General features: G+C 37.0%; 1 protein-coding gene across 9 annotated transcripts in view; it reads left to right on the top strand.

Annotated features, from left to right (window-relative positions):
- The window catches only part of VPS13D (vacuolar protein sorting 13 homolog D), a 108,745-nt gene that overhangs the window by 2,983 nt on the left and 80,799 nt on the right, over positions 1 to 24,963 (top strand). For 4 of the 9 annotated variants that reach the window (XM_074848261.1, XM_074848268.1, XM_074848264.1 and 1 more), the window contains exons 3-26: positions 731 to 808; positions 1,046 to 1,236; positions 1,549 to 1,629; positions 2,956 to 3,072; positions 3,292 to 3,396; positions 3,702 to 3,872; positions 4,801 to 4,901; positions 5,505 to 5,673; positions 7,258 to 7,350; positions 8,065 to 8,275; positions 8,834 to 9,013; positions 9,452 to 9,582; positions 10,333 to 10,405; positions 10,923 to 11,093; positions 12,712 to 12,842; positions 13,556 to 13,688; positions 15,215 to 17,434; positions 17,783 to 17,934; positions 18,723 to 19,757; positions 20,645 to 20,735; positions 21,276 to 21,402; positions 22,260 to 22,440; positions 23,437 to 23,619; positions 24,667 to 24,714. In XM_074848261.1, the coding sequence (XP_074704362.1) occupies positions 731 to 808; positions 1,046 to 1,236; positions 1,549 to 1,629; positions 2,956 to 3,072; positions 3,292 to 3,396; positions 3,702 to 3,872; positions 4,801 to 4,901; positions 5,505 to 5,673; positions 7,258 to 7,350; positions 8,065 to 8,275; positions 8,834 to 9,013; positions 9,452 to 9,582; positions 10,333 to 10,405; positions 10,923 to 11,093; positions 12,712 to 12,842; positions 13,556 to 13,688; positions 15,215 to 17,434; positions 17,783 to 17,934; positions 18,723 to 19,757; positions 20,645 to 20,735; positions 21,276 to 21,402; positions 22,260 to 22,440; positions 23,437 to 23,619; positions 24,667 to 24,714 (6,173 nt within the window). Of the gene's footprint in view, positions 1 to 730; positions 809 to 1,045; positions 1,237 to 1,548; positions 1,630 to 2,955; positions 3,073 to 3,291; positions 3,397 to 3,701; positions 3,873 to 4,800; positions 4,902 to 5,504; positions 5,674 to 7,257; positions 7,351 to 8,064; positions 8,276 to 8,833; positions 9,014 to 9,451; positions 9,583 to 10,332; positions 10,406 to 10,922; positions 11,094 to 12,709; positions 12,843 to 13,555; positions 13,689 to 15,214; positions 17,435 to 17,782; positions 17,935 to 18,722; positions 19,758 to 20,644; positions 20,736 to 21,275; positions 21,403 to 22,259; positions 22,441 to 23,436; positions 23,620 to 24,666; positions 24,715 to 24,963 lie in introns of those variants that run through there. The other 5 variants (XM_074848266.1, XM_074848267.1, XM_074848265.1 and 2 more) reach the window with 4 other exon arrangements.

The raw sequence follows: 24,963 nt of genomic DNA on the forward strand, positions 1-24,963 counted from the left end.
TATAAACGCTTTTAATATTTGTGCTAGCACTTTACAATGAATAGTAAATTCTCTTGTGTTCCTGTCTTTCTTGCTTCTTATCAACAATGTTAAGTGAATTTATATGAAGCTTTCAAAAGTATGCTTAGCATATCTTATCAGCAGGTTTAATTTATGTAATATTTGAGTGTCATTTTTCTTAATACTGTTCAGTAACTTTCCTGTTGAGGGACTGTAGCAGGAAGTATTCTGTAGCCATTGCCTCTTATGTGTTGGTGCTGGTAGTTACATCCCTGTAATTAAGACCTGTAGTTTACGTCATGTCTAATTTACCTTTTGCTGCTATTATCTGCTATTTTTGGTGAGAATACTTTGTAACACTTCAAAGCTTTTCTGTGCATGCTTTTTGTAACATTGAGAAAATACTTGAAGTATCTTTTGAAAAGACAAAGAGTAGAAGCTTTCTCCTTGGTTACAGTAAAGTTCAGATCTAAAACCTTGCAGAAGATCGCTTCTAGATGACCTCATCAAATAGTTTGAGCACATGGCATTGGAAAATTAACAAGTATATTAAATAACCACTGCAATTGTTACACAACTTGGAAGTGGTAGGTTGGCTGGTTTCATGAAATGCTATTTTTTTTTTTTCTTTAAAAGATGATGCTAGTCATTTTCGGCTTACAACGTTCAGCTTGGCGTTCTTTAACATAATCTTGTTTAACATACTTATCTCTTTTTCCTCTTTGTATAGGTGCTGTTGAATTGGAAAACTTGCCCCTAAAGAAAGATGCCTTGAAGGAACTGGAATTACCATTTGAAGTAAAGGCAGGTTTGTATTTTGCTTGGGTGTGCAGGACAAATATTTATAAACAGGAAGTATTGCATATTTTAGAAGAACCTTTACCTGTGAGTCAGAAGCTTGAACGAAGGAGGTAACCTGGTTTTCAGGAAATCCACTTCTATTTTAGCTTGTTTGTTTCTTACACTGCTTTTTCTTTCAGGTTTTCCAAGGATGATGAAGTCTGTTCACAAGGAATCTCATAGCACCTCTGTTTTGTATATACAGGTTTCATTGGCAAAATAACACTACAGATACCTTTTTATCGCCCGCATGTGGATCCATGGGTGATATCTGTCTCAAAACTGCACTTAATTGGTGCACCAGAAAAAAAAGATGATTTTGATGAGGAAAGGGAGAAGTTGCAAGAAAGAGAATACAAGAAAGCCCTTCTTCTAGCACTTGAAGAAAAATGGAAAGTGAGTCACACTTGTCTTTCACGGTGAAGAAACCGTTATGGTAGATGGATTGCATTTAAGTCTCTTAACAAGTAGGAGAAGAAATGCATAGGAAACTAATTTAGAATTTGATTTGTACGTGCTAACACAGTGCAGTTTCTGTCCCACTCCGCCCCCGCCATGTCATGTGTCCCACATATATTGGAGATAGTGAATTTGTTGGGTTTTTTTTCTTTTTCTCCCTGTTCATGGTAATTTCAGTGTAACAAGGTATATGTTTCCTGACCAGTTGTTACAGTGATGATTAATGCTTATCCCTATTTTCTCTTTCAGAAAGAGCGACAACAGAAAGGGGAATCTTACTGGTACTCAGTTACTGCATCTGTAGTCACAAGAATTGTAGAAAACATTGAAGTAAGCCTTTGCGTTGTAGAGCTTTTCCCACTTGTTAAGAATTATCTGTGCCCACTGTACTTCACATTGTGTAGTCCTCAGAGAAGAAATATGTAAATCAAAGGTAGATGTTTGGCAGAGGACAGTCCCTTCTCAGACTGAACCTTCATAACTTAAACTAGTCCTAGTGGGGACTTGTGGAGAGGAAAAATCCTCCATCCTGCTTTTACCAAGGGGAAAGTTGACTTTTTTTGGTTGGTAACAGTAGGTGGATAATGAATTTGCATGAAATCTGATGGGTTTTGCTCACATTTTAATTTTCTTAGTTATAAACCCACCGAAATAATGAATTGTTTATGAAGTAGAAGAGCATGTTTTGTTTTGATAAAAAGATGATTTGTAAAGAAACAAATCTCAGAGTTTCTGCTGATCTGTGATTTTGATTATTTGCCTGTGTGTTCTCTCAAGTTCTTTAATCAATCTTTTTCTACTATTAATAAAAATCTGCCATGTGTCTTCTAAGTATCAAAATGACTCAAAAGTATGGCTGTTATACTCTGTTGCTTTTTCTCTTTGAAAGTCCTCATGTAGTTCATGACATTAGCAACATTTACATCACTAATCATTTGTGTTTAAGAACTGGAAGCTCTCTATGTATTACTTGCTAAAGTTTGTCTGCTGGCCTCCATGAAAGGACTATCCTTCTTTTTCCTTATGTGCAGATAGACGGACTATATTTTTTGTTTGCATTTCAACTCACTAGGGACAGTTTAGAAACAAGATACCTCAGACTACTTGCTTTTCCTGATATGTTTGAGAAGAATGTGTTTGGTGCAGGAGCTCAAGGAGAGAGTAGCTATACTTTTCTCAGTCCTGGACTCTGCATTCTCTGAGAAACCACAGTAACTCAGTGCTCTCAAAAGGTTTTACCAATGTAAATTAGTTTGGGTTGCCTTGTATTATTATTAGTTTGTAATTCTGGCCCATGCTGGTGATTCTAGTACATAAACCAAATTTGAGTCTTTGGTTGGCAATTACACATTTGCCTTTAAAGTGAAGAATAACAGCAGGATAGCAAAATAAAGTACACTGTCTTGTAAAAGCAGCTGGTTGATTTTGGGAAGAAGGGCAGGGACTAGTGGTGTCTGAGAAGAAGATAGAACCAGAGAGTACAAAACCAGAAACAAGGAATAGGATTTTGATGAGATCTAAATAACTACCAGAAATTTGTTGGAGAGTTGCAGAAATTGAATATTAAATTGCTTCAGTATTAATGAATAGTACTGCTGTCCACTCTAATGATGTAAATAGTTGTCTCTAGTAATGTTTTTTTTTTTTTCTGTCTAGTTAAAAATTCAGGATGTCCATTTGAGGTTTGAAGATGGTGTCACAAATCCTTTGCAGCCATTTGCATTTGGCATATGCATCAAAAATGTATCAATGCAAAATGCAGTATTTGAACCAGTAGGTATAACTTTTTGTACAAGAACTCATGGCAGCTAAGATGTGATGCTGTATTTTATGGGTCCTAGTAAATATTTAGTAAAAAGTGTGGCATTTTAGTAATTTTGTGGTTATTGTAATAAATTGATTCTGGGCATTTCATACTGTTTATTGAGTATGTAGAACTAAAACCAACATGGCTGGTGTGATCTTGACTTTATTCCACTTTTTCTATTTCAGGTAGAGAAGCTGATGAGGAAAAAGCAGTTGGATGTTGCCGATTTCAGTGTTTATTGGGATACCAACTGCACTTTATTGGGTGACCTGCCTCCTGGTCAGCTGCAGGTACAAGAGGGAGATTTTTGTTGTTGTTGTTAGTCTGCTTTCTATATTGCAGACCTAACTGACTTAGAATTTATTGGATCTGGTGCTTTAAGAGCAACAGAAGTTTATGATAGTTTCATGCTGTAATGATAGGATACATGTGCAACCCACAAAGGCTTGTTTTACCTTTAAAGAGAGAACATGTTTACGAGGTTTTTTAGTGGACTGGCATGCTAATAAAGTGTATTCTAGTATATGAAACCAGTGCATGCGAAAAAATATTGTACACTCACTTCTTATAGAATAAATTTGCTTGTAACCCATAGGAAGCAATGGATAAAAGTATGGAAAGTCGTGATCACAATTACATCATGGAACCTGTATGCACTTCTGCTCTTCTTAAGCGAAATTGTTCTAAGGAGCCTTTAAGATCACGCCAGACTCCGCGGCTTGAGTGTGACATTCAGCTTGAGACTATACCCTTGAAGCTTTCACAGGTACATACCAACCATCTTCATTGAACTCTCAGTATCTGAAACAGCGACTGTTGAGAGGCAGGGTCAGGGAGGCCTTCAGGAGCTCTCTGCTGTTAACTACGACAGGCTGTGTTGGGTATCCAGACTAGTCAGTCTTCCAAGATCACTTGTCAGTTTCTAACAGAATGACTGATTAAAGAAGATATTCCTTTATGTTTTGGTTATCACAATGTCTACAAATTCAAATTGGTAGTTTGACATGGACTGTGTTTCTTCCTTCCCACGTGCTCCAACTGTTGTTTGTATGTCAGTGCTTCTGAAGATTCTGCTGGTAAAATGCCATCTTGAATTAACCAGTTCTAAGAAAATAGTTGCTGATTCAAACAGGGCGATACCTGTAGGGGTCATAAAACTGTGGTAGTGTTTGTAACAGCGTAAATACCAATTATTGTAGCATAAAATTAATACTTTCTTAAAGATTTAGTTTTAGAGGCAGCTGAAAGGGATATACTGAAGAAGTTGTTTGTTTTAAAACCAAGCATTCCAGACTATTTTAATTATTTTACTGCAGCTGGTTATTGTACAAAAATTACATCATTGTTTGTTAATTGTAGTAATAGGAGGGATGCATATGGGGTTTTTCAGTCTATAGAATATACAATAGTGGCCAATGCTAAGTTGATAATCTGACATGGAAGGAGATGTCATTCTGTGTGTTGTAAGTAAGGAAGCCTGTAAACTGAATGTCACAACTACTAGCTACTGGGAGAAGATATGTGACACTGGAGAACCAAATTATGAATTAACATTAATCTTAATTCTGAAGCCATATGCAGGCCAGTGATGCAGATAAACTAAGCCTATGGTTGTTTTTTTGTTTTTTCATCCCCTTTTCTTTGGAAAACACTCAAATATTACCTAATTGATCTGTGTATTGTTTTACTAAAAGATGCAGTATCAGCAGATCATGGGATTTTTAAAGGAACTGGCTAGAAAGGAACGACAGCTCAAATTCAGGAAGTGGAGACCAAAGGTTACAGTAACAGAGAAGTAAGTATATCTACATATGTGGTATTAATATATATTAATATACTAGGGAGACTAGAGTGAAGACAAATATAAAGAGGTAGATGATAATCAGTTTCAGTTTTCATGTTTTGTTCCCCTACCTCATAAATCATTTTTAATTATCAGATGTAATTCAGCCTTAAAATAAAATTATTCTTACCTGAGGCTTTAAATCTTTCTCTCACAGTTTCCAAGAACTGAAATTAAGTTGGAAGTTCTACCCCCATGCGCACACTGTGATGTTCTGAAATTTTCTTTATGGAAAGAGCTCCTATTAAGTTCCTTTTGTTGATAAATAAGAAAGATGGTATCAGTTCAGACCAGAGCTTTGTGTAACTCAACATTTTGTTGTATCTGCCTGATATTTAACAGCTATACTAAAACCCACTGAAGTGGGGGGGACTTTGCAGAGCACTGTTGTACAGAATTTGTAGAGCTAGCCCGTATATGCTGTCTAATACTGATGCTTTTTCTGACCAGTTGCCCTCTGTTTTTTCACTGAACCTCTCCCGGACTTCTGACAGTTTGACATGCATTTGGTGTTTTTGGAAATATTGGTAATACAGTAATTTAAAAATGTTTCAGCTGCCGAGAATGGTGGATCTTTGCTTTGAATGCTAATCTTTCGGAGATCAGGGAGCAGAGACAACGTTCTACCTGGGAGTTTGCTTTACATCGGGCCCAAGATGCAGTATCTTACACTGACCTGTATTATAGCAAGTTGAAGGGGGAACCGCTGTCTGCTGCAGAGGAGGTATTTAGATTTGTGTTTTCTACATGTTGATTAATCATCTTACAATTGATTTGTTTCATTTTCTCAAATTTAAAATCTGTTCTAGTTTAGAAGCATCTTTAGTTTTACTGCAGGCCATTTTCACTGAACAGACTGTCTTTTGACCACAACTGAGTTTTTAATGCTTGAAACCTGGGCTTGTGGGAGGTGTGTGTGCAGCAGGGTTCTTGTGTTTTTGTTTTGCTGTGCAAAAAGCTGTCCTTTTTTTGAGCTGTAACTGGTTTTCACCAAAAATAGTATTAACTCTCATAGAATGCTCGTGTCAGTCAGTGACATGCTTTCTTAACTCATGTTCTCTATAGACTCAGAAAGTATTTAAGCATCAGAAGTGTGTCAGGTCACCCATATGGTTGGGTAGATAGTGTGGGAAAAATCGTGGCTAGTTAACAGTGTGTTTGGGGGTGCTTTGTTGGTTTTTTGTTTTTCCACAGTTGATTTTAGGATGAAGAATTTAGAGGGAAAGTGCCCCTAACAATGAACCTGTGTCCTACTTCAGAAAGAAAAAAGTACTGTGAACTAAAATTAGCTGGTTTTTTATCTTTAGGTTTTCATTAAATAAGTTCAGGGCACTATGTACCTCACCTGTCTTAATTACAGGTGCAATTCTATTGATACTTAAAGTTGTATGTAATCCTTACTTGTGCTATTTAGACATGAACTGTAGGAGTAGGTCGATGTACTGGAGATTTTGTAGTACCTGGCAGAGCAGGAGACTTCCACATAGCTTGTATTGTCTTCAGCAGAGCTGTGAAATGTAACAAGGGTAATGCCATTGGACTAGAAAAATGCCTTTTGCTTACTTGTTCCATGATATATTTTTTAGATGCGGTGAATCATAAGCTTCCACAAACAACTTTTTGATCAGCACAAAGAAGGCAACATGCCTAAGTAACTAAATATGAATACTACATTGTCCTAATTTATGCAGTTCATTTCCCCTACCCTCTTTACTCACAGAATCATCTAGGTTGGAAAAGACCTTGAAGGTCATCTAGTCCAACCATTCACCTCACCCTGACCGTTCCCAACTCCACCAGATCCCTCAGCACTGGGTCAACCCGACTCTTCAACCCCTCCAGGGATGGGGACTCCCCCCCTGCCCTGGGCAGCCCATTCCAACGCCCAACAACCCCTTCTGCAAAGAAATACTTCCTAAGAGCCAGTCTGACCCTGCCCTGGCACAGCTTGAGGCCATTCCCTCTTGTCCTATCGCTTGTTACTTGGTTAAAGAGACTCATCCCCATCTCTCTGCAACCTCAGGACAGAAGCTTTTTTTGCTCCTGGCTAGCTAGACATTCTGTTAAATCAGATTATTTTCCATGGCTTAAATTTTGTGCTGCAAACGTTGCTTCTGATGCATGATAGGAAGATACAGTTGGGCAAGGAATTTTTACAATGCAGATAAACTTTTTTTATAATACGGGGGAATGTCAGTGTTACCTTTTTCCTAGGAATCTGGAACTTAGTGCAGAAATGTTTGATGTGTTTGTCAACAAGATGCTATATTCTTCTAATGCAGTTACTTTACCTTTTCTGTCTTTTCAGGCAGAAATGCATCGTATTGAGGATGAGCAAACTTACGAAGAGTTGAAGATACTATATGAGATAGTTCATGATAAATTTCATGACCTAGCTGAGGTGAGGAACTTCTGCATACAGGGTAGTATTTGGAATTTTTAAGTGAATTATTCTGAGGTATTGTGTTCTGTTCTGCTAGAGAGTGTTAGCATGTGGCATTAATGCTAAAATTGCAAATAGTGCTTGCTTCCTGTAGTTTTTACAGTAGTGTCACTTGCACAGTGAAATCTTTTGTCCAGTCATATGATGATCTTCCTCAATAGTAACCTTGCCAGAATTCCTACAGCAGGTACTCTTCATCTTAAGAATAGAGAGTGGAAATAAAGACTTACAATGAGTATTTTCCCAGAATAACTATATGGCAGAAGTGAGCCTCATATAAATGGCTTTCTGAGCACACTTCATAAAGTACGGACTAATCTCTGTAACAGTACAATGTTGTCTCTCTTTCAAATATAGTTGCTAAAATTTAGAGCTGTGTTTTATGGTGTCAAGTGACTTCTTATTTGGTTTAGTGTTTCTAGACTAAGATTTAATAATGCCATATGGCTTCATGTATGAATATGCAGCAGTTAACTGGTGATGTGTTTGTTATTTTTTGCTGCTGCTCTCCTAATAGGCTAAGTATTGAATGAAAATATCACTGCTGGTATGCTGAAGAGTGTTGAGTAAATAGTAGATGGATTTGTATTTTTACTGTGATGTTTTCGTACACTTGTGATAGTCTTTCACTTACCAGCAGTAATGTGTTATGTTTTCAATGTTCAAACATAGAGTGTTAAAGAGCCGTTGCCTGAGTCCCCTGGAGGTTCCCCTACAGCGGAGTCTGCACACAGCAGTAGCACTGGAATGCTGCAGTATCTTCAGTCTTGGTTTCCTGGTTGGGGAGGTTGGTATGGATATGCTCAGCAAACATATGAAGGTGAACCTTTTGAAGGGCTGCTGCCAGACCCACAGGAACAGTGGAATCCAGAAGACATACTAGGTATGGCTGTTTTAAGGCTGTTAACGCTACCATAGTTACATACCTGGGAAAGGTGAACAGAAGCGACTTTTTGGTTCTGTACTGTTAAAAGATGACGTGTGTCAGCTGATGTACCTAGGCAGCAGAGCCTGTCTAAAGCCTGTTAAAAAAATCTCAGTACCTGGTGTACCTGCTTATTTCTAAAGCAGTATACGAAATACATTTGCTTCCAGTATTATAGATATTTATGGCAATATGGCAAATGGCTTTGGGACTCTTTCTGTTCAGGTGCGTGGGGGTCATGTAACATGCTGTGACTGGCTGTAACATTAACAGTACTGGGTTGTTGGGGTCTTCATAAATTTAGCTTTACATTACCTTAATTGAAATAGAAGAGTTCTACCGAATATTCAGTTTTGTTAAGGAAGAAAGTATATCTGCTTTATTTTTTTGTTTCTATTTTTCTTTCCTACAGCTGGGGAAATCTTTATTTTCAAATTCAGAGAGAATTTTGTTCTTCAGTAGCCTTCCAGAAACTTGGCTTATTTAATGTGTTGTTTTGTTGTTTCTTTTAATTAGGTGCAGATGAATTTTTTGATCCTGCTGCAGATGCTTCTAGCATGAATACCTTTACAAAGAGAGATCATGTTTTTGCTAAATTAAATCTACAGTTGCAGGGTGGCTCTTTCACTCTGTTGCATAAGGAGAAGAAGGTGGTGCGTGCAGAGGAGACTGCTTTTATGCAGCTCGAGTTTTCAGGTATTAAGTCAATTTCTGTTAGTTCTCAAAAAAGACCAGAGCTTTGCCAGCCTTCAGACCTTCCTTTGATTTTTGTTCTTAATTCTTTAAATTACTATCTCGAAACAAAGTTCAAAATGAAAATATGAAAACAGCTTGCGGAAATTGATGTATCAAGTGAAAATAAGTTTCTCTCTTCAGATATGTGAGTGATTTCAACTCAGAAATCTAATTTTAGAATTGTTATGTGTGAAAGGAAGACAGCTATAGAAATACATGCTTCACGATCATTGTAATGTGTTCCAAATTTCTGTGTTTCATTTTTTTAGTAGAAATAAATATATATAAGCACTTCCAAAAGACTTGTTTGTTGGATGATATTTGTTATCTGTAAAATTTAAATAAAACCTGTGCTGTGTACTAAAAGAAATAGAAGCATTTTATGTATTTATATTCCAGGTGTAAAGATCTTAGCAGAATCCCTTCCTCGCAGAAATTCTTCCCTGCTCAAAGTTCAGCTTGGTGGTCTTTTTCTGAGGGATTTGGCAACAGAAGGGACCATATTTCCTGTTCTTGTTTTCCCGAATCCTGTAGGTGAAAAAAACTCTTTAAGTTGCTATGTAGGATGCATAAGTGTGTATGGAAATAGTTGTATTTCAAAACTCAACACAGGTTTTTCTTGGTTTGTGTCTTATCCCAGAAAGAGACACAAAGGTCTTGAAGAAAAATTTCTGCTTGTTGAACTTACTTTTCCCCTCCCTTGCTAAAAATCATGTGTAGAAATCTTGATTGTTTGCTCTGTATGCTTGTAACTTTGACATTACAGTTACATGGGTTGGGAAGAAGATAATTTGTTGAACGAGATTTGATTTTTGGAACAATCAGCATTATGCTTAATCTGTGATTGTTCTTTTTCATAAAGCTCTTTGGTCCAAGTTATTTCACCTGTATACTGTTACACTAAAAGCAGAAATACAGGACATTTTTTTTAGTTCCTAGTGAATCGATGAAAAGATTTTGAATATCTCTTCTGAGAAACAAAATTTGAATCTAATTCCATGAGAATTTTGTATTTTGTACTTTGTAATTTGTAGAGAACTGACTGAAATTTGCACTTCAGACTTCAGTTGGTTATGAGTAGATAGTGTTAGCTTCTTAGTCATACTTCCTTCTCTTGTTTGACTACCTCAAGGGAAAAAATGCATATAATAAACTCAGAATATACATATAATTCAGTTATAAAGTGATCATAAAAGTAATACAGAAAATACTTTTATGTTTATATCAGGTGGCTTGATTGATTTTATCTAAACAATCTTTTTCTTTTAAATTCTTATCAGCAAAAAGAGGTTGGCTGCATGTCTTCCTTTGGACTTCAAAGTTTGTCCTCAGAAATGACTAATCAGAACACTGGTAAAGATTTCATTTTATGTTTGATGATAACAAGCATATGAGATAATTCCTGCAAACCAGAAATTTCAAAACTGAGTGCCTAAAGTTTGAATTCATGGAAATGCTTTTTGCAAATAGTAAAGATAAAATCATAGAAGCTTTGTTCAGACATAAGGGTGTGTGCAGGTTGACTTTAAAGAAAGTGAGTAAGAAAACTATTTATTTCAAGACAATGGGAGTTTCACTTGCTCTTTTTCTTGGTTTAAAAAAAAAAAAAGAAAAAAAAATTAGGAGTTCAACATTAGGACCCCAGTTCTGAAAACGTTTTTGTATATGCAAACATGTTGAATTCTGTTGATTGTAGAAGTTGATCATATTACTTGCTTTTCTGTTACTGAAGAGTTTTCAGACAGGTACTACTTTCCTAGTAGTACCAATTAAAAATTAGTTATCAAATTCTTTGGGGTTTGTTTTTTGCTTTTGTCCATTTGTTTGATTTGGGTTACAACTGCTTTTTGTAACTCATTTTTTTGTTCAGTTGCAGATCCAGATGCCCCAGTGTTTGAGATGCTTTATGAAAGAAATCCAATCCACAGCAATTTTGAGAGGCGCCTGGAAGTCAGTACCAGACCTCTGAATATTATTTACAATCCACAAGCCATTAAGAAAGTAGCTGACTTCTTCTACAAGGGAAGGGTTCATACCTCAGGTTAACCTTTAATGTGTTTTTTCGGTGGGGTTGGTGGTATTATATCTTTTCTTATCTTTGATTTTTATTTATTTCCATTCTTAGAAAACAAAGCACTAATCAGAGAATCTCCACTTCAAATTCAAATTAAGCAGTGCTCTGAGTCTTGCTCAGAGCCCCGTCCAACCTGACCTTGAATGTTTCCAGGGATGGGGCATCTATCACCTCTCTGGACAACCTGTTACAGCATTTCACCGCCCTCGTTGTAAAAGATTTCTTCCTTATATCTAGTCTAAATCTACCCTCTTTTAGTTTAAAACCATTACCCCTTGTCCTATCGCAACAGGCCCTGCTAAAATGCTTGTCCCCATCTTTCTTATAAGATCCCTTTAAATATTGAAAGGCCACAGTAAGGTGTCCCTGGAGTCTTCTCTTCCCAACTCTCTCAGCCTGTCCTCATAGGACAGGCCCAGCCAGCCCTCTGATCATTTTTGTGGCCTCCTCTGGACCCACTCTGACACACTGAAGATGTCCCTGCTCATTGCAGGGGTCTGGGCTAGATGACCTTTAAAGGTCCCTTCCAACCCAAACCATTCTGTGATTCTATGGATGGGTTTTTTTTTTGTTTGTTTCTTTGTTTAACTGAATTGAGGATTTCGCTTGGGCAGACTCCTGAAACTTGTACTTTAAAATTGCAAGTCACTGCTATACCACATGGTGGATGTTCATGCTGCCTAAATGAAAATGCATAAATAAGGAGGCCTGTTTCTGTAATCTCTCCTGGAAATTGATGGAGAAGAGGTTTTTTGAGAGGACAGTTAAAAGCAGAATATTTTTTATAGTAACAATACAGGGAAAATTGTGTTTTAATTCCTTTTGTATCTCTTCCCTTGGTTAAATTCAGTCTGACCATTGTTACAGCTGCTTGAGGTACCTTGTTTTTAAGATGTTGAGTGTACTGCTTCCCTAAGCTTCTAAAGACAGCAAGGTTTAGGAGTCTAGTAGCTGAGCCTGTAACACTATAAAGTGACTGCTTTTGCTGTTTTAGTTATTAAAGTTCAGTTTCTGAGGAGATGAGAGGTGAGAATAAGGAACATTAAAATGTTCTTAAAGTACCAATTCTTTTTCTGTTGATTTTGACAAATACCAAAAAATTTAAGTTACCTAGCATAAAGGTGTGGATGATACTTAGATTTTCTTACAAGATGAGAATATTCCACAAATGTTAGAGATAAAATTTAAAACAAACAAGCAAACAAAAAAAGACTGCCTACACACTCCACAAACCTTCTTAACATTTAGTCAGAATTTCATCTGTTGCCATACTTACCGCCCTTTCTGTCTGGCTCAAATTTAGTAATTCAGGTTGAAGGTCTGTCAAATAAAGACCAGAAAAAGGTTTGGGAAGTGCTTTTTTGGTGGGATTTTTTGTGTGCTTAGATGCTTCCTTTTTTCTGTGAAGCAGCGTGGTGTGTAGGTACAGCCAATGGCTTTCAACTGCTACGTTTTACTGTCCTATATTTTACTGCTAAAATTTTAAATAGATCTCTTATTTTTTCTCTCTTCTTTTTTTTTTTTTTCCTGATTCAATAACAGATGAACAAAATTATACCTTGTCAGTTTTGTATCTCTTGTGCAGGTTTTGGATATCAATCTGAGTTGGAGGCAAGAGTGGCTGAAGCTGCCAGAAGACAGTACAACAAGCTGAAAATGCAGACAAAAGCTGAAATCAGGCAAACTATTGATCGTTTACTAGTAGGAGACTTCATTGTAAGTTTTTGCCCCCCTCCAGTGTCTATGTAGCCTTTTTTGCCATGTTTTAGGACTTGAAGCTCTAAAGAGTGTGGGAGGGTGGTTGTTTGTTTGTGTGGTGCTCTTTTTAAGAAAGTGGGGAATTTTACATATGTTATTGTAGTATTCCTTTTGCTGTCAAAAAATCATTGTTGTGGTGCAGATCTGTTGTGATTAATGGCAGAATAGTATTTTTCTGTTCTTGACCCTGTTACTGAGATGACTTCAAGCCACCCTGCTGGCTCCAGTGTGTGTTGGAGCTCTGTTACATCAAACTTAGTAAATTTGTGTGTAACTTATTTAAAGATTATTTTCTAAATCTAAAAATTGTTCTGACTTTATTTGTTTTTTGCTCATTCTTCAGTTTTCAAGATTTATATTTTCAATTTTCAGTTTTCAAGTTTTATATTGATTTCAGTGAAATGAAAAAATACTTGTTCTGAAAAAGTAGTAGTTTGATGTTTGATAAAATAGTCTAGCACATGTTGTGTGTGTGGATAGCCTTGGTAAGGATTTATCAGACCAGTGTCATGGAAAAGGTAGATGCCTTCTTTTAGCTATGCAGGTAGATTCACTCTCCTCAGCTTAGAGCTGGGTGACTGACTAGATTGACTTGTTTGACAAGCCTTGTTTTGTATGTGAGGGAAGACTGTTTCTTATGGGCTGTCACATCTTTCTTCATAACTTTCCAGGAAAACAGCAAAAGCTGGACGGTGTGCCTTGATATTTCTGCCCCTCAGGTGATCTTTCCTGATGATTTCAAATTTGCGGATCCAGTGTTAGTTGTTGTAGATCTGGGAAGAATATTACTTACCAATTCTCAAGGTATGATCTAGAATTATTGCAGCTTTCCTTTTCTTTCCACCTTCTCCCAGAAACTCTTTTGTTTGTGTAGAAAGCAGAGATGTCTTCAAGTTATTTTCCCTATGTATGCATAGAGTTTCACATAATAATTCTGCTATTACCAATACCTTTTTAATTAAGATTGCTATACGGTTTTAAAAATAAGGGGGAGGGAGGTGTGTTTGGTTTGGTTTTGTTGGGGCGTTGGGGTCGTTTTGGGATTAACTTTTAAATTAAAGGCTCCCCTGTGATATCTTGGACCTTGTGAATAGGTGTGAAGCTAGTGTGTCAGGCACTTCACCAGAGTTATGATTTTGGCTTAGAGCAGTGTAAGATTTAGCTATCGAATGCTTTTTTGGGAGAGTGCTCCCAGTGAAAGTGTGCTTTGAATAAGCCCTCCAGTTTGGAGTCACATGGATCTCTGTTCTTGGCACATGTGTCTGTGTATAGCTAGTGGAATAAAAGTGAAAGGAAAATTGGTGTACTTTGTTTGTATCAAAAGTTAAGACCACTGCTTCTTAAACTAATCATTGCTTCCTTCCTGTTCCACTAGGGAAACAATGCAGGAAAATTAAAAAGAAAATACAGTGGAACTAATAAAATTAGACTGACTTAAAATCTAGCTGAACTGTATGGTGTGTGAGGATATGTTAAAAAAAATTGGAAGAGATATCTATGTGGTATTCATTTCTTTTTTTAAATAGTACAGCTGTAGGATGAGCTGTTTTGTGGTACAGTGGAAAGCTGAGGTGTCAAGCTGAAAATTGTGTAAAGGGAATGTTTTTACTCTGGATGTCTTTGGATCATTTAATCTTTTCTAGCACCAACTAATCTCTGCAAGGTTTTAGTAGCTTCCTTTTTAGTAAATTCCATCTTATGGCAACCTAGAAAAGAGCACAAATTGTTTATGCAAGATTGATTTGTGTTTCTCTGAAATTGAGGCATTGGGCTGTTTAGAGTAGCTTGAGCTTAAAAAAAAAAAAAGGTAAAGTACAGGAAAGTTTTGGGGGGGTGTTCCTGCTTTGTAGAGTAGAAAAAATCCTTTTCTTATGGTAATAAAATGGAAGTAAATATTGAGCAGTAAAGTTAATGGGACAAAAACTTCTGATCATAAATATATTGTAGTTAAGTAGTTCTTACCTTTCAGCTGGTTTTGAGGATTGAAAGAATTGCATAGGCAGAGTAATGGATTTTTTTTTTAAACAACTTGATTAAGTAAATCTTTTAGTAATAGTGGGTTAAAAAATGAGACAATAGTGTCTTCTAATAGATTCTATAATACATGGTGACTGACATCTGCATGCATGTAGAAGAAGTGTAGTAGACCTCCTATTGAGAAAAAAAGAAAAGTGACAGTGGAAGGATGCAAGGACAGTACTGGATATGCTTTGTGTTTAAAAAAGATACAACTTCAGGCAGGATGATCAGGTAATGCTGGGAAATGTGCAAGGAGGGGGGAGAATAATTCTGTTTGTTTGTTTGTTTACTATTATTTTTTTAATCCACAGAAGAATCTAAAAGGAGTGCAGATACTTTTTCTTCAGAAGTCAATGAATTGAGTGATGAGGAATATAAAACACCTCTTGCAACTCCTCCCAATACTCCACCGCCAGAGTCTAACACTAATAGTGGCATCAAAATGTCTGAATTTACTGGAGTAGAAATAAGTGAAGAGCAGCTACAAGCACACTTAATGAGTAAAAAAATGTATGAGAGATACACTCTTTCATTTATGGACCTTCAGATCATGGTGGGCCGAGTGAAAGACAACTGGAAACACGTTCAAGATAGTGATGTGGGTCCGACTCATGTGGTAGAAAAATTCAATGTTCACCTGCAGTTGGAGCGCAGATTGATATATACATCTGACCCAAAATATCCAGGAGCTGTCTTGTCTGGCAGTCTGCCGGACTTGAAAATTCATATCAATGAGGACAAAATAGCAGCTCTGAAGAACTGTTGTACGCAGCTGAGTACATCTGAAACTAAGTCTTCTGATGCCCTACATTTAGGGAAAGACAAGATTTTTGCAGAGGTAGACCAGCTTGGCAGTTTGCATGATTCTGTAATGAATCTAACACAGAGTGTTGTAATGCTCGAGCAACATACGAGGGAAGTTCTTGTTGAATCTCAGCTGCTTTTGGCTGAATTCAAAGTAAACTGTATGCAGTTGGGTGTCGAAAGTAATGGACGATATATCTCTGTACTCAAGGTTTTTGGCACCAATGCCCATTTTGTAAAAAGGCCATATGATGCAGAAGTGTCCCTGACTGTTCATGGCCTGTTACTGGTTGATACTATGCAAACATATGGAACAGATTTTGATCTTTTGATGGCTTCTCATAAGAATCTGAGTTTTGATGTGCCAACAGGAAGTCTTCGAGACAGCAGGGCTCAGTCCCCAGTTTATGGACCATACGATGCACGTCCCATTGATGCAGCTAGTTTGACAGAGAAATGTGCTACAGCCTCAAATACTTCATCTGGTACCAATGGAAAAGATCAAGAGTCCCTGATAAAATTAGAGTATCAGTTTGTGAGTGCAGAATGCCCATCGATGAATTTGGATAGCAGTCTGCAGGTGATCTCTGTACAGGTGAACAACCTCGATATCATCCTTAATCCGGAGACTATTGTTGAACTGATTGGGTTTCTCCAAAAATCTTTCCCAAAGGAGAAAGAAGATTCTAGTCCTCAGCCTTTAATAACTGACTTGGAAAGAGATTGGAGGGAACAGGAAACCTTCCAGTCTACTTATGTGCAGAATACAGAGGTAGCAGTTGATATTCACTGGTTAAATATACTCCTCCTCAGGACAGTTGGCATGGCAAATGGAGAAAAATATGGCAGAAAAATTGCAACAGCCAGTATCGGTGGCACCAAAGTCAATGTCTCCATGTGCAGTAAATTTGATGTAAATGGCTCTCTTGGATGCCTTCACCTTATGGACCTAACACAAGATAGTGTTAAGAACCAGTATGTTGTCAGCATAGGGAATACAGTAAGGTATGAAAATCTCATTGGTGATGTAGATTACTTTGAATCTTTATTCTTTAGGCTTGATGATGGAAATAGCCTTCCAGATGCTTTAAGTTTCACTTTCACAGAAAAGTCAAAAGAGGAATGTTCTCTCAACCTCAAAATGGCCTCCTTACACTATAACCACTCAGCTAAATTTTTGAAAGAACTAACTTTGTCGATGGATGAATTGGAAGAGAATTTCCGCAGCATGCTGAAAAGTGCAGCTTCAAAAGTTACTACAGTCTTGGCAACTAAAACTGCTGAATACAGTGAAATGGTTTCATTGTTTGATACAACACCACGATCAAGAGATGTTGCCAATTTAGAAGATCATGAAGGCGATACATTTGGATTGCAACCTCTCAAAACTGATACTATTAAGCTTATATTAAATGTAAACATTGAATCACCGATTGTCTCGATACCTCGAAAGCCTGGTAGCTCTGAGCTGCTTGTAGGTCATCTAGGACAAATATCTATTCAGAATTTTGTACCAGGAGAAGATGAAACTACAAGTGATAGACTGCAAGTTGAAATCAAAGATATTAAAATGTATTCTTTAAATAGCAGTCAATTAACAAGCAAGAAGGAGCCTGCAAGTGAAATATCTCATGGGCTGCATTCTTCAGGTCCTGCCAGTATTAATAGCCAGGAAGAATCCCATTTTACTCGTCATGACTTCTTTGAATCATTACATAAAGGCCATGGTATGTTAATCAGAGGACTTTTAATTATTTTAATATGAGTAGTAGATGGTACTAAAAATGCGTATTGACCATAGGTCTGATGATGTATTCTGTCTCACCCATCCTCCTGAAATACACTGCTCAATTTTAATTACAATGGACAAGTTATTTATATCCATTTTTAGTCTCCTAGGCAAAGTGCCTTTCATGCAGAAGCTTAACAAAACATAGCCATATATACTTACCTTAGCATTGCTAAAAGATTCTGAGCATGTTAAATAGCTACTATGTTATCTCTGCTGTACAGTCTTTATAGGATAATCAGTTCACTTATTATAATTTTTTTTTAATTTCACTTTCTCTTAACAGCTTTCCACATTCTGAATAACACCACCATCCAGTTTAAATTGGAAAAGATACCGCTAGAGAGAGATTTGGATTTAACTTTTCCTCTGAATAATGAAGACTTTGGAATATCGAGCATTATGAAGATTGAAGGGAAATTTGTGAACCCTCTCCAGGTATAGTAATGTAGTATTTCCACTATCAATATAAAAGTATTTCACTGCATAGAAGATAAGTATTTTTCAGGCAAATATCTTCAGGTTTAACGTGTTGGTAGTTCAGAAATCAGATCCTTACACATGTGGTTAGAAGAGACAGTAAGTCAGAATAACAGTGACCAAAATTTAATTTTGTTTTGGGGCATTTTAGACATCTTTGTGGATTAGTCTAACTTTGACTTACCCTGAACTCCTATTACAGAAGGAAGAATAAATGTGTCACTGTCCAAATGCCACTGCCCAAATGTGTTTATTTGCAGTTCTAGTAGAAACTAAGAATTAAAATGCCATTATCTTGAAAAAAAATCTATGGAGGAGCAGGGATTTTACATAGAGGAAACTGAAACTTCTAAGTCTAAGGAGACAAGCGGTGATGACAAGTAGAATGTTTTTTCCATATATTACTGTATAATCTCAGCATGATAAATTAAGGCTAGTTTGTATGGTGAATTATGTTTAACTAACTCTGTGTGGATGCTTTTTGCCTAGGAATACAAGGTATCTTATTCTAGGATCCTATCCTGTATGTTTCCAGATTGTGTCATCTTACAGAGCTAATACAGAAGAATTGTTTTGCTTCAACTTTGCATTGTACCTTGTTCTGGATTTTTTTTTACTGTGGGCAAACTTAAAATTTGTCTGGTTTGAAATTCCACAGTCTTTCCACTTGTGAGTTTTAAAATATATGTACTGATTTTAATAATATAGAGATCTCTAACGTGATGATTCTTTTTTCTACGTTGTAGGTGGTGTTAGCAAAACATGTGTATGAACAAGTCCTTCAGACTCTGGATAATTTAATTTACAGTGAAGACTTGAACAAATTTCCAACCACTTCTGTATCTTCAACTTGTCATAGTTCTTCTTCAGCATCACTTCATAGTACAGGCACAGAATTCTCAAGTGAACGGAAGGAAAACGGCTTATTCAGCCATTCTAGTTTTAATTCTGTTCCAAACAAGTCATTAGCTATCAGGGAAACAAAGTCTTTTACTCAGATTCAAGCAAACTTTCATATCTCAGAGCTGCAGGTTCAGTTAAGTGGTGATCTTACACTTGGTGCACAAGGCCTGGTCAGCCTTAAGTTTCAGGATTTTGATGTTGAGTTTGCTAAAGACCATCCTCAGACTTTGTCTATTCAGATTGCCTTGCGTTCTCTGCTAATGGAAGATCTTTTGGAAAAAAACCCAGACTCTATGTATAAGAATCTCATGGTGTCCCGTGGAGCACCCAAGCCATCCAGTTTAGCACATAAGGAATATCTTTCACAGTCTTGTCCCTCGGTGTCCAATGTAGAATATCCAGATATGCCACGTTCCCTACCTTCCCATATGGAAGAAGCACCTAATGTCTTTCAGCTATACCAAAGACCAGTTTGTGCCTCCCGTAAGAAGCAAAAAGAAGATGCTGATTCTGAGTATCCTCTGACTCCACCTCCTTCTCCAACAGCAGACAGATCCAAGTTGCCCTGTGGAAAAAGTAACTTTGATGATTCATTAGTTCATATCAATATATTTCTAGTGGATAGGAAACATCCTGAATTTTCTTCTCACTATAACAAAATTAATCGTAGTGTAGATGTTGATTTTAATTGTCTAGATGTCTTAATAACTTTGCAAACTTGGGTAGTGATACTGGATTTCTTTGGGATTGGATCCACTGCTGATAACCATGCTATGAAGTTGCAACCTGAAGATACTCAGCAGACAATCAAATCAGAAATAAATACCTTGTCAGCTTCTCAAGCCCAAGAGCCCGTAAACACTAAGCTGGATCTGAAGGTATACTTGAGATGTAAAATAGTAATTGGATTGTCTGTCATAAAGCATCTGGTTTATAGAAACTTAAGGTGACATTTAAATCAAATGTTTTATATTTAGTGGAGAATGCGCATAAATTCAGATTAAAGTGTGCGTAGATGTAGTTTAAAAAAAAAAGTGCAGAAGTTATAGAAAAGCAAAACATTTGCAAAATGATTGGCTCTGTGACCCTCAGACACACATGTGCTGCTTGAAGGGAGGCTGACATAGAATGCTCCGTGTTCGTCCAGTGGAGCTCTCACGGGTAGAGTTTGACACCCACCCCCCAGCCCCATCCAGTCTGCTCTATGCCTGAGACTAAGGGAAGTGTCAGTCTTGTGGGCAGTGACTGTTGCTTCCCTGGGATAACACAGGGCACAGACTGAAAGTCTGTGATCTCTTGTTGAAGGTTGTTTCAGTATTAAAGACCTGACGTACTGAAATTGGCACTGTGCTGTTCTAAGTATATGGAGTTTATTTTTTTTTAAAGTACATACTTTTATAAATATATATACATATATGTCTATACATATACAAAAAACCATACATTTAAAAAAAAAAAGTATATATAGTCTTTGCCCAGAGGTCCTGCAATCTACCTTGCAAATAACAAGTCTTGAAAGAGAAAAGGATGAAGAGAACAGTGCTAGGATTTGTTGATGACCTGATCATTCTGGGTTGCTTGGGAGACCCTTTAATGTGCAAACAAGAATGTAAAAAGGTTGCTTTCCTCCAGTGTCTCCCCAGTCAGATAATTCTTGTTTGTCATTTATGTGTTACAGTGCAATTGTCTTGAAAAAAATGAACAAGATGTTCCAGCTGTGAAGTCATATCATTTAATACCAACCTGTTCCTTTTTGTTTGACCAGGTCCATTCTTTATCGTTAGTACTGAATAAGACAACTAGTGAGCTTGCTAAAGCCAGTGTGTCAAAACTTGCAGCTCACTTGGAAGTGATTGGTGAGTAGCCTGGAGGGCCAAGACTGTATGCAGTTTAAAATAAAAGGAGGCGTGCACTGGAGTTGTGATTTGAAATGCTTTTGGTGCTCATTGGGTTTTTGTGTGTGTGTGTTTCCTGGGCAAGCTGCACATTTTCTTTCCAATTCTTCTTCCTCTGCTCCTCAGGCTTGATTTTAAACCTTGCATCCCTCCCAGCTTTCAAACCCTTGATCATTTTAGCTAAGATTGGGTAGGATTTTAATACTGCACCTTCGCAGAGCAGAACAATAGTGTATATCACTATTTCGGAGAAAAAAGAGTTCTATCTAAGTTTTCACAAATCAAAGTGATGTGATTACATTATGTATGTGAAGCATAGAGTTATGTTTGGGTTAATATCTTTGTAGCAGAAAGATGTGATTTTCTTTGAATATGAGGTTTAATGTTTATTTGAATGTGATTTATTTAATTACTTGTAACAAGTTTATCCCACTAATAGAAACTTTTGGGTTTTAGTAACTTACCTGTGTTTAAGGATCCTAATTGTCTTTTGTTTTGCAGAGGGAGATTTAGCCCTGCAAGGAAGTATTGGAAGTCTGTCCTTAAGTGATCTTACAGCTCATGGAGAATTTTACAGGGAACGTTTCACTACAAGTGGTGAAGAAGCACTTATTTTCCAAGTCTTTAAGTATGAATTTAAACTTCTTGTTACTCGATATTAGCACCATTAACTCCCCACCCCCCAAAAAGACAAACCAAAACCCAAACAAACCCCAAAAATCCAAACCCACAACTGTCAGGTCTGCATGATTCTGCTTTGGACACTTGTGACTTAATTTCAACATTTTCAGTCATAAACCTATGATTTTTAACTTTCCTTTGTCCTGCAATGTACATGGTTTATTGGGAAAAATATTTTTTTTATTTCCCTGTGAAGCTACTCTTGAAAGTATTTAGGTGATAGTTTGTTTCTGGGTAAAAGAGTAGTTGGTTTTTGAAAGAGGTTTTCAACTGATGGAATAAATTTTCCATTGCTCCTTAATTTTGGAATTAATGGTTCATTTTTGTCATAGTGTGCTTTTGAAGTTGTCCTGCTTTGTGTAAAGCAATAGTTCTTATCCTGTGATGTTTCATGATTTTTCACCCCCCTCCTCCACCCACTAGAATTAATCAGATTAGAAATTATTTGAGTAATGTTATGGAATTAATTTAAAATGTAACAGCACACTGATTCAGAGTTGAATCTACAGATTATCATGCAATAGACTGCTTATAAGTCACTGTTCAGATGTATAAAATCACCAAAGGTGTAGCTGTTAGATGTAGAGATTAGAGGTACATTCCAAATGTAGAATTTTCCTGTTTGCTTAATTAAAACTCAGTAGCACTTAACTATATGTAATTTAGAAATAATTAATGTAAAACCAGTTTTACAGAACATCAGTGAAATCCTCTATATTATTATTTTTAATGCAAAAAAATGAATAGCACTATTTGTAAGATGTAGCCAAAATAGCTGAATTTTACTTTCAACTTTTATCACAGATATGGGAGGCCAGATCCGTTGCTGCAGAGGGAGTGTGATATTCGTGTTACTCTACGAATGGCATCTGTTCAGTATGTGCACACGCAGCGTTTCCAGGCAGAGGTGGTGTCTTTCATCCAACATTTTACTCAGCTTCAGGATGTCTTGGGGCGACAAAGAGCAGCAATTGAAGGACAAACAGTATGTCTGGGTTTTTTCTGTTCTTTCCTAGCCTATTTTTGGAAGTTGAAATGCAGTATAAAATTTATATTAATGCATCAGCTCAGTGAGTTGAAATGATGGGGGGGTTTGGAGTTCTGGTGTTAGTGGAGATTGCTCATACTCATCCTGTAGTTAAAAGACCATATTTAGAACCCTCCTGCTGCTATTTGAAAGTGCAGAATTAGTTGAAACTTTGGTACCTGGATCCTGTATACACTGATATGGGTGTTTTCCTATCTTTGTGATGCTGGACAAAAAGGGCTCAAGATTTTATCTTGCCTTTTTCTCCACTGTTCACCAGACAGTTATAACTGAATAAGGAGAATCAAGTGCGGAGAAGTCCTGTTCTACCCAGGTGTATGTCTTTGATTAAGTATGATGGCTGGTAGGCTGAGAATCAGATGCTGAACTACTGCACAATAGATATATAAATAATCATGACAGTCATAGCCTATTTTGTACAAAACCTAATGTGGGAGTGATTAATATAGTTAATAGTAGTAGTCTTGTTTAAAAGGTTGCTTCTCATAATTGGAAGAAAGACAGTTACTATTTGCGTATATTAAAATGCTTCATTGTGCATCAGTTAGGAAGTTTGATTTTGAAACATCTGTTCTAAATGATGGGTTTTTTCCCTTTGGAAATAGTTTTTTCTTAAGTAATCTTTTAAGTAGTGGCCTGAGTAGTGTCTGTTACTCCTCTGGGTTCAGTGGTGACAGTGTGTTTCACTCCTGATTGCTGCACCTGTTGCGCAGGTGTGGGCTGTTTGTGTCACAGTCCTTTTTTAACTAGTCTTTATTCTCTGCCTAAAAGAAGAGTTTGAGTTCTTTTGGTTTTGGTATAAAATTTTACCACATCTTAATTTTCTAAATCAAGGAATAGTGTTCCTGAATGCAGTACTAATCAGTGTGAAATAATCACCCACTTGTATTTTTTTTCTTTTTTTTTAATGATTTTTTTTTTTTTATCTCCCAGGTAAGAGATAAAGCACAGCGAGCTTCCAGAGTTCTTCTTGATATTGAGGCTGATGCTCCTGTTCTGCTTATACCTGAAAGCTCAAAGTCTAATAGTCTTATTGTAGCTAATCTTGGAAAACTGAAAGTCAAGAACAGATTTCTGTTTGCTGGTATGCCGGGTACTTTTTCATTAAAGAACAAGGTAAGAACATTACTTCTTAATTTAGCAGCTTGTGTTTTTTCCAGTTCTTGTGCATTTTATTTCTATGTCAAAATGGTAAATTATTCTTACATTTTACTTTATATATACACTTTATACTACTAGTAGTGAAACAGTCCATGCCAGTGTGCTGGGTTAATCTTAAGGATCTGTTCTGATGCTGGTTGAACCAAGCTCTCCCGCCTGTGCCTCCACCTGGCCTTGCTTTCCGAGACCCTCAGGGCAGAGGGGAGACTGTTCTGTGGAACCCACTAGAACTGGCTTTATTAGGAAGCGGAACCCAGCTGGGTGCACACCTGAACGTGGGAGCATAACGGACTTTCAGCTAACCCTTTCTGGTAGCTTCTTCAACTCCTCACCAAACACAATTTTGACAGCAGGAGTAGCAGGAAATAGAGATCAATATTGGCTGAGACTTGCTGGAGCGCTGTGGAACACCAGAATTTTTCTGGTTTGGTTTTTGATTTTTCTTTTTCTGCTCTTAACGTAACTGAGTATGTATAGTTGCTCTGATTAGGTGAAACCTAATGAAAGGTTTTCAGTGAATGCTTAATCCTAAGGCTAGGTGCAGGACAGGGAATAGTTGGTGTTGCTGTTGACAGATGCTGCCACAAAATTTGGGGTAAGGAAGATCCATCTTGGATGGCTTTCTATATCTAACCTGTGCAATGAAATGGGTAGTTGTTCTGGGAACCCCCTAATGCCATTTCAAAGGGGGGCAGAAATTAGGAGGACTGAATTGCTGATTGCCATCTGATTTGTATCTACCAGGTAAGGAAATACTGGACTGTAATATTGGGGGGTTTTTTGTACTGTAGTGTGCTGACATATTTAAAGGTTTGTAAGTGGTAGATTCCTAAATTAATGTTAGAAGTTAAAAGAAAGGATGTGTGCATAGTAACTTGATTTCAACTTAAAGATACTGTGTTACGTAGCACTGTAGAAGTTTAGGGGCTTGAAATGGGATCGGGTGGGGTTTTGGTTTTTTGTTTGTTTTCATTTTTTCTCTGTCCTATGTTTATTTTCGAGGATCGGATTTTACAAGGCAATGCATACAAGGATCCAGTTTTATTTGAGGTATTTCATATCTTTATAGTAGTGCTCAGGTGCTCCTCATTCATTTAAAAAAAAAATTCTTGTGGAATTTAGCACTTTAAAAGTTCCTTTATACATTATAAAATAGACATTTTTGGTCTAAAGACTTTGCTGAATTCCATAAGAATTGGACTTAAATTTGTTGTGGTGTGCTCTTTATGCATGTCTGAGGAGCTATTAATTTGGATTTATTGCATAAATTCATAGATTTATAGATGATGTGATGATTTT

This window comes from Strix aluco, chromosome 22 (genome assembly GCF_031877795.1).
Source record: "Strix aluco isolate bStrAlu1 chromosome 22, bStrAlu1.hap1, whole genome shotgun sequence".
Classification (NCBI taxonomy): domain Eukaryota; kingdom Metazoa; phylum Chordata; class Aves; order Strigiformes; family Strigidae; genus Strix; species Strix aluco.